This window comes from Atta colombica, unplaced genomic scaffold (genome assembly GCF_001594045.1).
Source record: "Atta colombica isolate Treedump-2 unplaced genomic scaffold, Acol1.0 scaffold49, whole genome shotgun sequence".
Classification (NCBI taxonomy): Eukaryota; Metazoa; Arthropoda; class Insecta; order Hymenoptera; family Formicidae; genus Atta; species Atta colombica.
The window spans coordinates 70,588-86,865 of record NW_017259538.1 but is presented as its reverse complement, the minus strand read 5'-3'; the positions used below and the strand labels follow the sequence as shown (position 1 = coordinate 86,865).

General features: G+C 30.9%; 1 protein-coding gene across 1 annotated transcript; it reads left to right on the top strand.

Annotated features, from left to right (window-relative positions):
- Nucleotides 1-7,060: 7,060 nt before the first annotated feature.
- LOC108691658 (esterase FE4-like) lies at nt 7,061-14,004 on the top strand. The gene is made up of 9 exons (XM_018199519.1): nt 7,061-7,294; nt 8,108-8,248; nt 8,626-8,785; nt 10,300-10,766; nt 10,854-11,022; nt 11,308-11,483; nt 11,539-11,683; nt 13,183-13,324; nt 13,578-14,004. Exons 1-9 carry the CDS (start codon nt 7,061-7,063, stop codon nt 13,858-13,860), a joined length of 1,917 nt encoding a protein of 638 aa, XP_018055008.1. The 3' UTR covers nt 13,861-14,004.
- The last annotated feature ends 2,274 nt before the right edge of the window (nt 14,005-16,278 follow it).

Here is a 16,278-nt window from a genome sequence, read left to right as displayed (position 1 = left end):
TATATATATATAATGACAATAAATTCTTCTAAATTTTAAAAGAGATGAGTAAGACGAATTTAATGCAGAAAAAGTTATATTATTTATCTACTATTTAATAAAAAAAAGAAGATAAAATATGTATTCAATAACAAAAATACCAAATCATAAAATTTTGTAGTAGTAAAATTACAAAAAATTCTATTACACGAAGCATCGCAATCTTCTACGTGAAATCACCATAATACAAAATTAAGATAAAAAGATGCTTTATTTATTATAGTCTCGTATTTATGTCCGGATGTTGGTCCGTCAGTGATTCCCCTCGAATCAAATTTCCTTTCAGAGCATAAAAGGGATGAAAAACAAGACGTACGGTTCTCATTTGGCCAAGCGCTCTCATTTTCCCTTTGTTCGTAATTCCTTTACAGGAACGCGCTTTTCAACGACGGCATTAAATAAAGATAAAACCGCGACAATGAAAAAAAAATAATTTCGGCTGAAATGCATATAATAATGTCGTCATGCAAATACAGACGATCCATTACGAAGACAGCCAAAGCTAGCTCGAGCATCGATAAATAATATCGCGATTAATAATTTACACAGTGGCGGCCATTCGCGCTGGTTAATTCATCGCTTCACGACATTTAATGCACGTCCTGCATTTTCCGCGTGACGCGTTACAATATAATTTCGCGTCGGCTGTAAATTCGTTTTCTCGTGTAATCACTCGCCCATATGGGAACGCGCATAATGACGTTTACATTAAATTCAACATTATCGACGTAATGCGATATGCGTTAAACCCTGACAAAAGCCGGGCGAATGCAGCTTGATCTACAATGTGCTTTTTGTTTCCTGTTTCTTACTTTTTACAACTTACTTTTTTCCCTTTTTGTGACTGTTTTATTAACAATCGTGTTTCTTGTCTCTTCCAAAGTTCGAAAACTTTTATTTAAATGAAAACGAAGAAACAGAATAAGAAGCAAAAAAGCAAGAGGTAAAAAGTGATACAAAGTAAGAAACAGAAAACAAAGAGCACATTGTAGATTAGGCACAAAACAGGAAATGTTTGTGCCCTAGCATTGGTCAAATTGACGATCAATAATTGCGCTTAAAGTTACTAGTTGTAACTTTAGTAAGTATTGTACATGTACTCTTTAAGATCGTGAAACTTCTGATCATTATTTTACATTTATGGAATTATATCAATAAAAATATCAAAATTAGTAAAAGTTATATTCTAAAAATTTTACTTTATCAAATACCTACATTTAAAGTTATATTTCCTTTTTCCGCTCTCGGATTATAACTTTTTTAAAAAAGTGTACATATGTACTTTTTTCTTGTGATTCAGATATGGAGACCACGCCACATCATCGCTCTGCAACAACTCGTGTACTTCGCAAATTGACGCGGAATGCAATGATGACGTCATCGCGTGGAAAAACTTGCGACCGCCTCGTCCCTGAAAATCATCTCGTTACACAAATGTGTCATCACGATTCCCGCGAGATTTACTGTACAAAAACCACGCATGCTAGCTTTTCCATTGTCTTAAGCGGATTGTAGTTTTACACTCTCGGTAAAGCACTCGGTTTACGTTTCATTATTATAATGCGCTCATGTGTGATCAAAGTTACGTATCTCTCTTTATTTAATAATGCAGCGCGGTATTGACAAAGCACTTCCAGCTTACACAGGACGTTCAATTTTAAAATAGAATTACAGATTTAAAGGAATGGAAATGACAATGCAATGAAAACGTTTAACGATCATAATTATTAATCATACAAACATTAAACGATTTTCAGTGAAGTTCATAATTACGTGGAGGAAGTAATTGTTACATCCGACGATGTTAATAGGGCAAGTGTAATATGTTGTTTCGGAGACGTGCGCCAATCGGAAAAATTAGTATAAAGTAATCGCAAACAAACTTTAACGTCATCGTCAAGAATGAAATTGGTCCGCATCGCCGATGCAAAGGCCTATGGTATTTCCAGCCGGTTCTTGCCGTCGTGACTGCAATTAGTCCACGACGTGACAAATAGACGAATGCATAATCCAGCGCAGCGTCCGCCTTTAATCAAACACGACGTGCTCCTACATGCACGTGGACATGGAAATAGCCGATATTAAATCATATTGACGTTCTACTCGATTCCCTCATGCTACGAAGCCCGCCATTACGTCAACAAATACCGAATTAATCCTTGCTTTCTGTTGTCTTTAACACTTCAAGGAAATTAATTTCAATTATGGAAGACTAATATAGGTATTATTTTTTAATTTTAACATTTTATAAAGTACAATCGTACATAAATGAAATATAAAGGTAAACAAAAACAAATTGTATTAAGTTAAAAAGAACTAGATCATATAATTAATTTTAATTAACTCAAGGTTAGATTGTATTACATACATGAGAAGGACGCTTCTGCTGAAGTATCTAAAAATTTAGTTGGATACAGACTTAAAAATAATTTTGTTGGACCATCAAAAATAATTATGTAGGAAACTCAAGCATAATGAGCAATGCTACAAAAAATTTTGATATTCTAACACTGGACTTAAGCTTTCTACATAATTATTTTGATAATTTAAAATAATAAAATTATAATTTTCTGTATCTATCTTTTACTTTTAGATCTTTTACATTTCAGCAAAATCGTTCTCTCTGTGGAAACTCTTCTCTCTGTTCAAGATTCAATTAATGTTTTAAGAACATCAATAATAATTATGATCATTAGTAATTAATACATATAGAAAAAACGATTTTGCTAAAGTATCTAAAAATTTAACTAAATACAGATTTGAAAACAATTATATAATTATGCCATTAAAATAATTATGTAAGACGCTCAAAATAGTTGCTATCTATAGAATATTAAAACTTTTTGCAACACTATTGTCAATGCTTAAGCGTTTTATATAAGTATTTTTTTTTATAATTCAAGAAAATTATTCTCAAATTTCTAAAAAAATCTAGCTAAATTTTTAGATACTATTAGCAAAACTATTCTTTTGATGCAACTTTTATTATCAAACAGCAAAACCATTTGATTTCTTTTATCTCAATGCTTTTCTAAAAAGTAAATTTTTTACAAAATAAGGAGAAACACATCGATCAACATTTGCTCACGAGATCGCTGCATATCAGCACGGAAAAAAAAAAGATTTAAAACAGCTAAAAACTTCTCTGATTTAACAAATCTACAGGCGTAACATAAGAACAGCTAGTTTTCTATTAAAGTAACAAAGTTATGTAACTGAATTAAATTAAAGATTGTAATTAATCATATTCGTTCTAATAGCATAACAAATTTGTTAATACAGCAAAGATAATTTAAAAAAAAATGAATTTATTATAAAGGTCAATATTTCATTGTAGCAAAGAATTAGTAGCTCTAACAATTCAAGCTAATTAAAATAACAAATTCTGATAAATACAGGGTTTTTATTTTAATATAATAAAAAAAAATGCAATTCTTGAATTATTGAATAATACAACAATAAACATATATACAATTTTTATTTATAGTGTTATTTAAACGTAAGCTGGATCTTCATGGTATGCAGTTGCAGGTTAGAATCTAATCTAACTTATTATAATTATAAGTCACATGTAGGCTCTGAACATAAACAGGACGCACCGAAGTTAAATTTTCGCGTCTTGCGTTCTGCGTCTTACGATGCAGAAAATATGTATTTTGCAATTTGAGACCCGCATTCAGCATGGATCAAATTTTCCGGAAAAGCGTAATAATAAAAAAATCAGAATATTCTTGACCAATCATTACCAAATTATCAATTCCTTCGCGCTATTTTTATTCCTACTTTTGATTTGATGATAATTCACCTTTGTTTGCACAATCGTTATCTAGTAACGCTAAGTATAAGTATATACATATATATTCATCATATATCCCTTTTAATTTTAACATTACATTATCAATATAATAGTATACGTATTAACTGATTCATCGATTTAGTGATTTCATATCTCATATTCTCATTATCCATTATTTAGCGTTATCAAGCTCCTGAACAAATGCATACTAATTAATAACAAATAACAAAGACGAAGTAAGCTCGCGATAATAAATAATAAAATGTTTAGTATAACTTAAAATGACAGAACGTCTCTTTGCATTTAATTTACAATGACGTTATTATGTTTTGTTGGAATATAACGTGATAATAGTATTGTTGTCTTTTGTTATCTTTTACATAGATATACATGATCGTAAATAGTCAGTCAATTAGATTTCTATACAATATCTAATAATACAGTATCTAAAAATTTAATTAGATACACATCTGAAAATAATTTGATTAGATGATAGGGCGTTCAAATTGGTTGCTAGAATATCAAAACTTTTTGCATTATTACCTGCATTATTATAAGTTCTACATAATTCCAATAAAATTATTTTCAGATCTGTATCTAAAATTTTAGATATTTCAGCAAAATCATTCTTTCTGTATATTTATATTGGTTAAATTTATCGCAAAGTAAATTGTATCGAAATTGATTGTATAAGAAATCGCTTGATCGCTTTTGGAATTAGGGTGTAATTACTCAAATATTTGGAAAGATGGTACTTTCAAATGTGGTACTTCTCAATCGTATTATTCACATAATCAAGATTTTATCATAATAATTATTGTATTAAATTTAAGAGCAAAACAAAAAGAAAAGTCGGTAATTATAAGTAGCAAGCAAAAGACTATAATCAGCAGAAATCTGTGACCAAGTAACATGGCATAACTAATGACAAGGAGATAAACACGGCTCAGCAAACGACGCGTAACGAGTGAAGGTGCCATGGAGATTTCGTGCGGAAACGGACCGGAAACTCCCGGGGGAAGCCCCTCTTGTCAGGAAATTGTTAGGACTTGAACCCGCCGGCGGAAGTGAATCCTCCGCCACAGCAGCGGAGGTAGTGGCATTGGCGGTGGCAGTAACAGTGGCAGCGGCGACGGTCGATGTAGAAAATCGGAGAAGAAAACCCACGGGATGCGGTAAGAGCGCCAGTGAAACCCGAATTAGACGGTCGTTCGATTTGAGATAAATAAAGAACGATCGCTTTTCAAATGCCTCTCTGTTTCAGGGTTTTGAAAAAACAATCAGCGATGGCATTTAAGGTAATTCTCCTCTGGCAAGAGCTTCGAAAAATATGCTTATTAACTCCAAAACTAAATAAATCAGTAAATCGAATAAATAAATAAACGCCAAATATGAAGATTAAATTTTAGTTTATAATAATGCTTCTATATATGAACATTTGAATATTTTCCAGTTCTTCAATTTGCACGCCAAATACAATTAATTTTGAAAATGCAATCCTAAACTAAAGCCGGAATAATAATATTACAAATTCAATCAATTGATCGCCAATTTAACATTTTATACATGATTGGGTTATTCATTTTTTTTGTTTGAAATACTAGGAGCATCTATATATAGAGCCTAAATAATGATCTTCATTTCTTTTTTTCTTTTAATATTCACAACTCTATAAATATTTTTCAAATATTTCAAGGTAAATAAAAAAATTTATATATATGTAAGAATCACTTAATAATTTTTGTATAAAAATGATGAAAATTAATCATAGACACGAATGATCTATCGTGTGTACTAAAAGTAAAAGTTAATAATAATAATAAAACATTGTAAAGAATTTATTACGAAAAATACTATCAAGCTAAATAAATAAAATAAAATAACTTAACAATATTTTTTTTTATTTAAGAAAATATTAATATACATGAGAGAATTAAGAAAATTATAGGTTCCTGTCGAATCTTCGAAATTCTTAAAAAATACTTCGAAAGCATCTTCATTACGTTAGATTTTTTGCTGCAATTTTTTGTATGTACTTTTTTAAGTTATTACTTTATTCCACCGTTGCGACAGCTCTTGCGAAATGGTTTGCATTTCGAGTTTCAAATAACCTTGTGCGATTGTTGACATTGTGAAGTATGTAATGCCGTGGCGGAGAGCTAAAATGCAACGTGTTGAATAATGGAATGGTTACGAGTAACCCGGGTTAAGTTGCTCATCTATAATAATGTACAGTATGTAGCTAAGCTCCGCCAAAAGCCGCATTACCCCTCGCTTAATAATACGTCACGGTTGATAGAGATCCTTCTGGTGAATAAATGATGTAAAGACGGCGGGGCGAGGACAGAATATTCAATCACTTCCTATGAAAAAGAGACTTTCCTACTTTTCGAGAGACAAACGCAAAGAAATAATTAAATATGCATTAGTATTATATTTATAATATATTTTGTTCCATTCTGCATATGCTTTATAAATTGACATCTTATCGATTTTTATATAAATTATACAATATACTCTTGGTGACTTTACTATCTAAATCCTTCAGAATGGAAAATCAGAGTTAAAAAAAAATTTCAATCTTTAAGAGTAAAATTTCACTCTAAAAATTTTAGAAAGCATATGTGTTAATTTCGCTTATTTCCCCTGAGTATTAATAGTTTTTTAAGTCCAAATTAATACTCAACAAAGATAAGTTTGATAACAGCGAATCTAATAAAATTCATTCGCTAATATTAAAGGCTTAACTTCTCTTGCAATTAAGCTCATTGTGACAAACAAATACAACATACACGTACAAATTGTTATCAAAATTTATTACGCGGTACATTTACAACGGCATATAAAGATGTGTAATGACATGCAATTTATTTTTCTAAATGCTTTTCGAATTATCTAAATGCTTTTCGTATTGTCTTTACATAATTTAATGACTGTGATCTCAATTAAATATACATTAAAATATTCCATGATATCTATTCTTGTGTTGACTTATCATAAACTTCATATTTAAACAACATTGTAAAGTCGCCTGGCTCGGTTTGATTCGCGTTTCACTTTTATAGAAATTAAACGTATTGCATCCGTATCACGTGGTAGTTCGCGATAAAACAGCTCGCGGTTATGCAAGTGAAGTTGTGCTGCATTTCAGTCGCTTTATGCATATGATATGCGCAACATCCCTCGCGATAAATACTCGGGATAAAGTCTCTCGCACGCTGTAACATGTCGTCGCTTAGTCTTCGGTTGAACGAAAGGATTTGGCTACGTATATGTGTTCTCATGTTCCTGTTTATTTTCATTGACGGTTTGTTCATGGATTCCGAAAATCGACTTCTCGTCAACACGAAATGGGGTCTCTTTCACGGCAAGTGGAGCAGGACTATACGCAATCGGTCAGTCGCGAATTTTCTCGGCATACCATATGCTCTGCCCCCGATAGGTGATTTGAGATTCAGAGTACGTATTGTTTGAACACGAGCGGGTATAATTTAATTTAATTTATTCTGTGTATCCTTTAATGATAAGTGAGGATCAACTCATCTGTAGAACTTGCAAAGATTTTGAAAGATTGATAATTTTTGTCCAATTCCAGGCAAATAAAAATCAAAATTATAAATATATATTTTACATATATTTTATTTTTAACTGAAACAAATCCGAATTATATCGCTTTCACACAGAGCGTGAATTACGAAAGTGACTTATGTATTTCTATAGTGAGTTTCAAAGTAAATAGTATCCACTAACGTATATACTTGATAAATTAATTAAATTTTAATCAAATTTAGTACATTTTCTTGAATTAAATTATTTAACTCCAGTGTTTTAGTTAATTAATAACATATTGTGTGAATAGAAATAATAGTGATCTATAGAAATTATTAAAAATTATTCAAATTGAATATAATTTGACATTATAAATTTAGCGGTACGCAAAAAGTGCCAGCAAAGCGAACAGACTTTTTAATAATACTTTACATCTAATTTTTTTTTTATTAATTTCTATTTTACATCTAATGAAGTGCATATTTAATATTTAATCTAATTTATCACCGTTTTTCTGTTATACTTTTTATTTTTATAAATATTTATAATTTTGTGTATAAAAATTAAGACGAGTCATTTAATTCATTGAAAATTCACACTTTTCAGCAAGAAATTACTTGACTGACATGAGTAAGAAAACGTAAATTCACATTCATAGTTTACATTCCGTGTGAACGCGACATTAATTAACAATGTAGTTGGATTATATAATATTTTTGTCAGAGCCCGCAACGATGGAATCACACGTGGACAAAGGTTCGCAACGCTACGGTCGATGGGCAAAAATGCATTCAAACTGATATAAAAACTTTCAAAATTGTCGGTAGTGAGGATTGTCTTTATCTAAACATCTTCATTCCCTATGTGAGTAATACATTGTATACTAATATTATCGCTCAATAATAATAATAAATAGAATGCGCAATAATAATAAAAATCTAATGGATCAATATTCTCATAATCACGTAAATAGTTAACATCGCGCGCTATTTTTATAGTTTTGCCAAAAATTGCAAAGTAAATAGAAAATTACAATATTTCAAGAACAAACACGAACGAACTCAATTAGATGAGGTCTAACAAGGCTTAACTAAACTTAAACGAATCAAGGTTACGTTGTTGATGCGATATTTTTCACGTTAAACATTTAGCGCAGGGGTTATTAAATATTTCGTTTCTACGTTTATTTAAATAACGATTTTTTTTGTCATTCTATAATTTTATATTAAAAATCTTTATAGACTTTAGACCGGCAGAAATCGACGAAACTACCGGTTTTAGTCTTTGTGCATGGGGGTGCATATGTAACAGGAAGTAGCGATAGTAATCTGTATGCGCCGGATTATTTGTTGGAGCAGGATATAATCCTTATCACGCTGAATTATCGACTTTCTGTTTTAGGTGAGGAGAAAAGATTTATCTAATGTAATTGTCAGTAATTTTTTCATTACAATAATGCGTTAGATAGCAAATTGAAGCACACAGAATAATTTTGTTAAAATATCTAAAAATTTAACTGGTACAGATCGGAAAATAATTTTGTTAAATCAATAATTATGTAAGAAATTCAAGCGTGATGAGCAAAAGGCTCTAACATTCTGACAATCAATTTAAGCATTTCGCATAATTATTCAATTACATTATTTGATAAAAAAACCTATTAAAACGTGATTAGGCTGTGTTTCAAATATACATTGTCAGTACTAAAATGTACAGTTTACGTTACGTATATGTATACTATAAATTTTCAATACTGATAGTATATATTTAAATACTATGTGTCGCGTTCTGGTGCTTTTTTTTTTTTGTTAAACAGTGTCATTGAAATAATTGTGTAGAATGTTCAAGTTGATTGCTAAAATGTCACCTTTTGCGTTGCTCATCATGCTTGAATTTCTTGCATAACCATTTCCTGTAGTCTTTTGACCGCTTAATACAAATCCGGTTTCAAATTGCTCCACAATTTTGTTTAAATTTGTAAAAGAAATTTTCGCGTATTTTGTCATATTATAATTATGATATGTGCTGTAGAAGTTTTGTTGCAATCAAAATTAAATATATTATTCGGACTTTTAGCCCTCAAACAGATTTTTAGCATTGGTTATACAGTTAATAAAATGCACGATTAAATTAGATCATTGACGATTTATTAAATGTAATAGCTTTTAATTATATTTATTTAAACTTTTAGATTTTTAGGCCATTGAATACGAATCCAGAATCAAAATTGACAACTTCAAAATGGTGGTTTCAATATTGGAGAATGTCGAAACTTGAAAAATGTTTGAATTGCTACAAAAATTTATATGTAGAGGTCTTTCATTAATTTGAATTTCAATGTCCAAAAATTACGAAACTGATTAGTTTCGTCTTGATGGCTTTTTTTCGAACAATGCTGTTAATTGTGTAGAATGCTCAAGCTGATTGCTAAAATGTTTGCCAAACATTTTGCAGCATTGCTCATCATGTTCGAATTTCCTATATAATTATTTTGATTATTCAATTAAATTATTTCCTTTTAAAGACTGTAAGTCCTAGCAACATATGTAATTTAGATTGCAATAAAACTTCTCCAGAGCATGTTACATATAATGACAACAAAATACATAAAAATAGTCTTTTTTGTAAATTAACTACAATTTGTCAGTAAATTTCTAAAAATTTACTGATAGAGTAATTCCGAAAATGAATTCGTATTCAGTACCTAAGAAACTATATAAAAAATAAAAAATAATTAGTTTTGTTCCAATGTTCAAAAAATTTTTTGTCGAACAATTTAGTTCAATAAAATTTTCAAATTTGTATCTAGCTAAATTTTTAGATCAGTTACTTTAGTAAAACCAACTTTTCTGTATTAAGAAATAATAAATCTTATTACAATTTATACAATAATGCGACGAGTTCGAATCATTTAGGGTTTTTCAGCACAACGAATCAAGTCGCGCCAGGTAATTACGGTCTTAAAGATATAAAAATGGCTCTCGAATGGATACAAGAGAATATTCACAGCTTCGACGGGAATCCTGAATCGGTGACCCTTATGGGACACAGTTCCGGTGCAGCGGCGACTCATGTTCTTGCTCTGTCAAAGAAAACCGAGAGACTCTTTCACAGATACATTTTATTAGGGAGTTCCACTTTAAGTCCATTCAGCATTCACCCTCCAAAAAGATATAGACAAGTATGTCTGAAATTGGCAAAACTTGTTGGCTGCCTGTTGAAAAAAGACGATGACATAATTACGCCGAATGAAACACTTATCTTCGATCTGACCACAGAAGACATTTTATATCCGGGTTATAAAGTAAAAAACGACGAAGAGATAATGAAATGCATGAGAACGATTGATGCGAAAAGATTAGAAGCGATGACGCATTCTTTCGTAAGTGTCAATAGAGATATGATATATCTATTATAGAAATATTGATATCTTATCTAATAAGAATAGTTTTGTATTATTTTATATTAGTTTGTTTGGAGGTCACATCCGTGGTATAACTTTGGTCCTACATTGGAAGATGACTCAGAGGACGCCATTATGACTGTGCATCCAATAAAAACAATAAAGGCCGGACTGTTTCGCGATATACCGGCGATAATACAAGTCGTGAAGGACGAGGGTTTAGTAAAGACACTCGGTACTTACGAGTAATAACGGACTTTTCCGTTATTATTTCTTGTAATAATGTTAATTAAGTTATTGTCCAAATTAATTAACGGCGTCGGATAATTTTCCGAGATGGAAGAAATATAGTTATAATAATTATTATTATTACATTAATTAATTTTATATCAACTAAAATTAAAATTGTAGAGCAATTATTAGCTACTTGATATTCGTTTCAACGAAAAATTTCTAAATTTTTAACTAAATTTCAATACGGAAAAAAAAATTTTGACGATTCCGTATCCATTCGTTTCAGAATTAATCATAGATCCCGACGCCGAGGACGAATTAATGATGAATTTCGAAAAATATTTGCCTTACTTTACGGAGTGCCACGAAGTGATTTCCAACACTACCGTTTTCGCTTCTGCAATAGAAGATTTTTATTTTAACGGAAATGTGATGTTGGGTCTTATGAATAATATTACAGAGGTGAGTTCTAGGATGAATACGTGAGTGATGTTTGACAACAAGATAATTTTTTTAGATGTTGAGTGATGCTATAATATGGCCGATAATTCAAACTGTACAATATCAGTCAAATCTAGGAAACGCCAGCATTTACTTTTCCTTCTTCGCGTACGTAGGCACATTTTCGAACACCTTCGCTTCAGGAGTCCCCGTTGCTTATGGTACGTCATCTATGGTACACTATTAAAACCTAAAAACATTTCCATGTACGCAGTTAGAAATTTATGTTAAATTTAATACAGTTCATATATCCCAAACAGTCCAAATTTTTGTGTTAATTTAATACAAGATGAATATTAAAAGATATACAAATATTATACAAAAAATTAATACAAAATTACTTTGACATAATTTGAAAGCAAATTGTAAAAAGCACACTTTTTCAGTAAAATTAATATTCATAATATATTAAATTAATGGGTTAACATTTATTATCTGTTATTATTATTTCTATTATTTTTATTATTTATTTTATTTATTTATTTTAGAATTTACATTTTGAAACTGTATTATTTTTATATTATTTGTTCACTTATTTATAAACTCCATTATTTTAACACTAATTGTAAGAATGGTTGAATATTAATTCAATACAGAATATTCAATATTCAAATAACACAATCACATTATGTTACATTAACACGCGGATTAAAAATTCATCAAAATTGTTGACAGATTTTAATACAAATAAAAAATAATTTTTATTTTATAACATTATAGGATTAAAGTTAAAATTAATGCATACCACCTTGATCAAAAAGTTCCCGGAATTACCACTAGGTGATGCTCTGAGTCAGCTGATTTGAGTTCTTTTTTTGAGTTTTTTTTTTGGTTTAGTTTGCATATCTATCATTGATATTCCCACCAAATTTTATCACCATAGCTTGACATTTGTAAAAGTTACGCTGTCTTGAGTACATCTACCTCTGCACGTATTTTCGATTTTGGATTTGTGGGCAAACAACTCATGGATTTTGCGCCATGATAACGCACCGTCGCACAGTGCCATCATTATCCATGAATTTTTGATAAAAAATGAAACGAATACCATCCAACAGCCATCGAATTCACCTGATATGGCTCTCTGCGATTTTTTTCTGTTCGATCGAATCAAAAAACCATTACGGGGAACGCGTTTTAACAGCCGAAAGAAGGTAATGGAAAAATTGAAGACGGCTCTGATGGCTATACCGACAATAGAGTTCCAGAAATATTTCGAGAGCTGGATCAAGTGCTGGCATAAGTGCGTTGCAGTCGATAGGGAGTACTTTGAAGAGGATAATATCACTTTTGATGAATAAAACTTGTATTTTGAATTTTCTGAATGAATTCCGGGAACTTTTTGATCGAGGTATACAATAAAATACATAAGAAATCTCTCGAAGTTCAAACTTTATTTTCTATTTCTTCAGTCAGTAAGGAAAATAAATAATTAAAAATACTGATTTTGATATGATAATATTGTTGATTCTTTTCTTTTTGATTTCAAATACTTACTGTTTCTAAATTTAACAATAAAATATTTATATTGAAAAAAACAATATGAAAAAGAAGGATCCGATTCTTCATCATCAATTATAATTATATCGACTATCTTCCGCAATCGAACATTAAACAGACATTTATGTGAATTTTAATAATTAATAATTTATTCCTTCAGCTGTTTCACATGGCGACGAATTAAACTACTTATTTCCTATATTGAATAATATGTACAAAAATATGTTATTGTACAATACACAGAACGATATTACTATGATTAACATCATAACAGAGATGTGGACAAGTTTCGTGATAAATGGGTAAATAAAATTAATAGTATTATATGATATGATTGTAAAGATTAATAAGATTAATAAGATAATTATTTCGATTGTAATTTTTCAAAAACGAAAATTCTTCGAGTATACTACGTTCAATTACCATTCTATTTCCGACATCACATTGCATGTGATCCTTTCAAATCCGATAGGAATACTAAATCGCTAGGAAATTCTGTTCTATACAGACGACCGGATATTCTTACCAATCGTAATGTTTATTTCATATGTACAGAATCCCGAAAGCATGGCAGATCCCGGAATGGCCCAACTACCGCAATCATCAGTTCATGAGATTCGGGATTGACAGATCGCCGGAAACTGTGGTGCAAGCTGATTTCCTGCCTAACAGAATGAAATTTTGGGAGAAACTGATGAACGAATCAGTGGAATCGACGAACGACGTGTTTGTTAGCGAACTACCGGAAGACATAATTATCAATAATAACGCTAACGCAATCGATTATAGGTTAACAGTTCAGTTCGCATCATTAGTGATAATTTTTATTTATGTATGAATAAAGTTACTATCTACGCTCGCGAAAATAAACTATAACGAAAATACGATGATTCGCATAAGCTATAAACTGATATTGAGCAGGTTTTTCCACGCATCTTGTCACATATGTTTATTATTTAAATGATATTTCCACTCGGGCGATTCAAACCAAAAATCAAATTATATGTCAAAAATTATCTGTAGTATAAATGCAAAGAAAAAAATATGCGAATATAAATAAACAGTATTTTATACGTAAATTATAAATATTTATTGTGTATATAAAAATATTTATTGTGAAATGTATTCTCCTTGTTAGTTGATAAAATATTATTTAGAAGCGCCAAAAGTAGATACAAATGTAAAGCAAATATGGGTGCATTATAGAAAAATATGAATAGAACACATGACTCGTTTTTTTGTGGCTCAAGATATATTTAAAGTTCGATGCACTTTCCACGGAAGTTACTTTTATCCGCGTCAGTAAAAAGTAACGATGCTAATAAACACGAAGCGAAGCTGTTTCACTACCTGACGTTATCTCTCTCGCGGTACGAGAACGATACAGTTGTTAATAGCATCGATAAAGTTTCGAAAGATACATAAATAGAAAGTTTTGAATTTGACTGTGTAAATATATCAGGTGCAAGCTTTCGTTAATCTCCTAATCCAGATTATTAAAATTTTCAATTAAATATACGTTATATTTAAGTACACATAAAATTATATTTCAATACGTTAAAAATATATCGCACTCCCGCAAAAAAATAACATAGGTAAAAAATGTTCAGGAAAGAGAAAAAAAATTGCAATTTTAAAATTAATTATTTTAAAATTAATTTATGAGAGTATTAACACTATTAATCCTAATCGATATTCTCTGAAATTTCCTTAACAGATATTCGCGGGTCCAATGTATCTTTGCTTAAAGTAAACATAATTGAAAGAATTTTTCTTATTTTGAAGATCAAAGTTCAAAGAATAAGATTGCGTAATTTAAAATAATGTAAAGTTGTGAAAAACATTTGTTAAATTATAAATAATTATTCACGATGTAGTTGAAGAAAATTCCAGGTTCACTGAATCTGCGAATATCAATTAAGATTTAAGTCAAGTAGAATTAATCACAAATTACTGACCAATATATCTACATTGGCCAGTATATTTACATAATACTGTTTTCTCCTCTATCGTTTCTTCTGTTTTTATTATGAATATTTTTGTTTGCCTCCATCATGTGGGAGCACAAATTATGACTGAAAGACATCACGACCGCTCCCGAGAGTCATTCGCGTTTCCGCTTGCAATTATAGCCGAGATTAACGTCATCAAAAGTCCCCAACGGGTCGGTGCGGCAGCCGTCGCATTAAAGAGAGCCTAATAAACGAAAGACATAATGAAATTCGCTGAAAATTAAGTTCGCCACACGATGAGTTAACGCGCATATAAAATATGCAGCTTTCAGTTTTCCCGACGAACCTGGGCGCGCGAGTGCGCTCGGGGAAATTAATCATCCGCCCTAGGCAACCGCTGTTTGTCTTCTTTCCGTTTTCCATTCCGTTTCCGGATGTATCGCGGGAGGAACTCGCCGCCATACGTTGCGCCGCGAAGGCGAGCGAGCGAGAGTGAGATTACAGCAGAGAAAGAAAGGGAGGATCAGACGTCCTCTCGAGCGATGATTATGCAACGACGATGAAACGAAGACAAACACACCGTGCCGTCGCCCTCGGAGTACAGGCGAGACCGTATCGTCGTGCCTCTCTTAAGGATGAAAAGTGCTAACAGCCATGTAAATCCGCGAGATCTGTGGGACTCTACGTGGATTATCGTACGGCTTTCGTCTTCTGTAAACCTCACTGTGACGCAGCGAGATAAGTACAAATGTCGAGTTCGGACGCATTCTGGTGTGCTTATACTTATACTTTTCCATGGAGAATCCATTTAACATTACCATGGAAAGAATAGTTTTGCTCAAGAATCTACAAATTTTTTTAGCTAAATACAAACATTTTTTTAGCTAAATACTGAAAATAATTTTGTGTGGTCCATTAAAATAATATGTAAAATATTCAAACTGATTGTTAAAACGTTAAAATTTTTTGCACTCTTGTCACCGATTAAGCGTTCTATATACAATATAATGATTATTTTGACAATCCAACAAAATTATTTTTAGATCTGTATAACTAAATTTTTAATATAACAAAACTATTCTTTTCACCTAAAATAATTGTCGACACATTCCAATTACTCACTTATATACTTTTTCACGGAGAAATCATTTAATACTATACGAAAAAAACTGTTTTCTTCGATCTAAAAATTTAGCTAAATACAAATCTCAAAATAATTTTGTCTGAACAATCGAAATAATTATGTAAAATTATGTAATTATTCAAATTGATTACTAGAATGTCAAAACTTTCTGCAGCCTTAT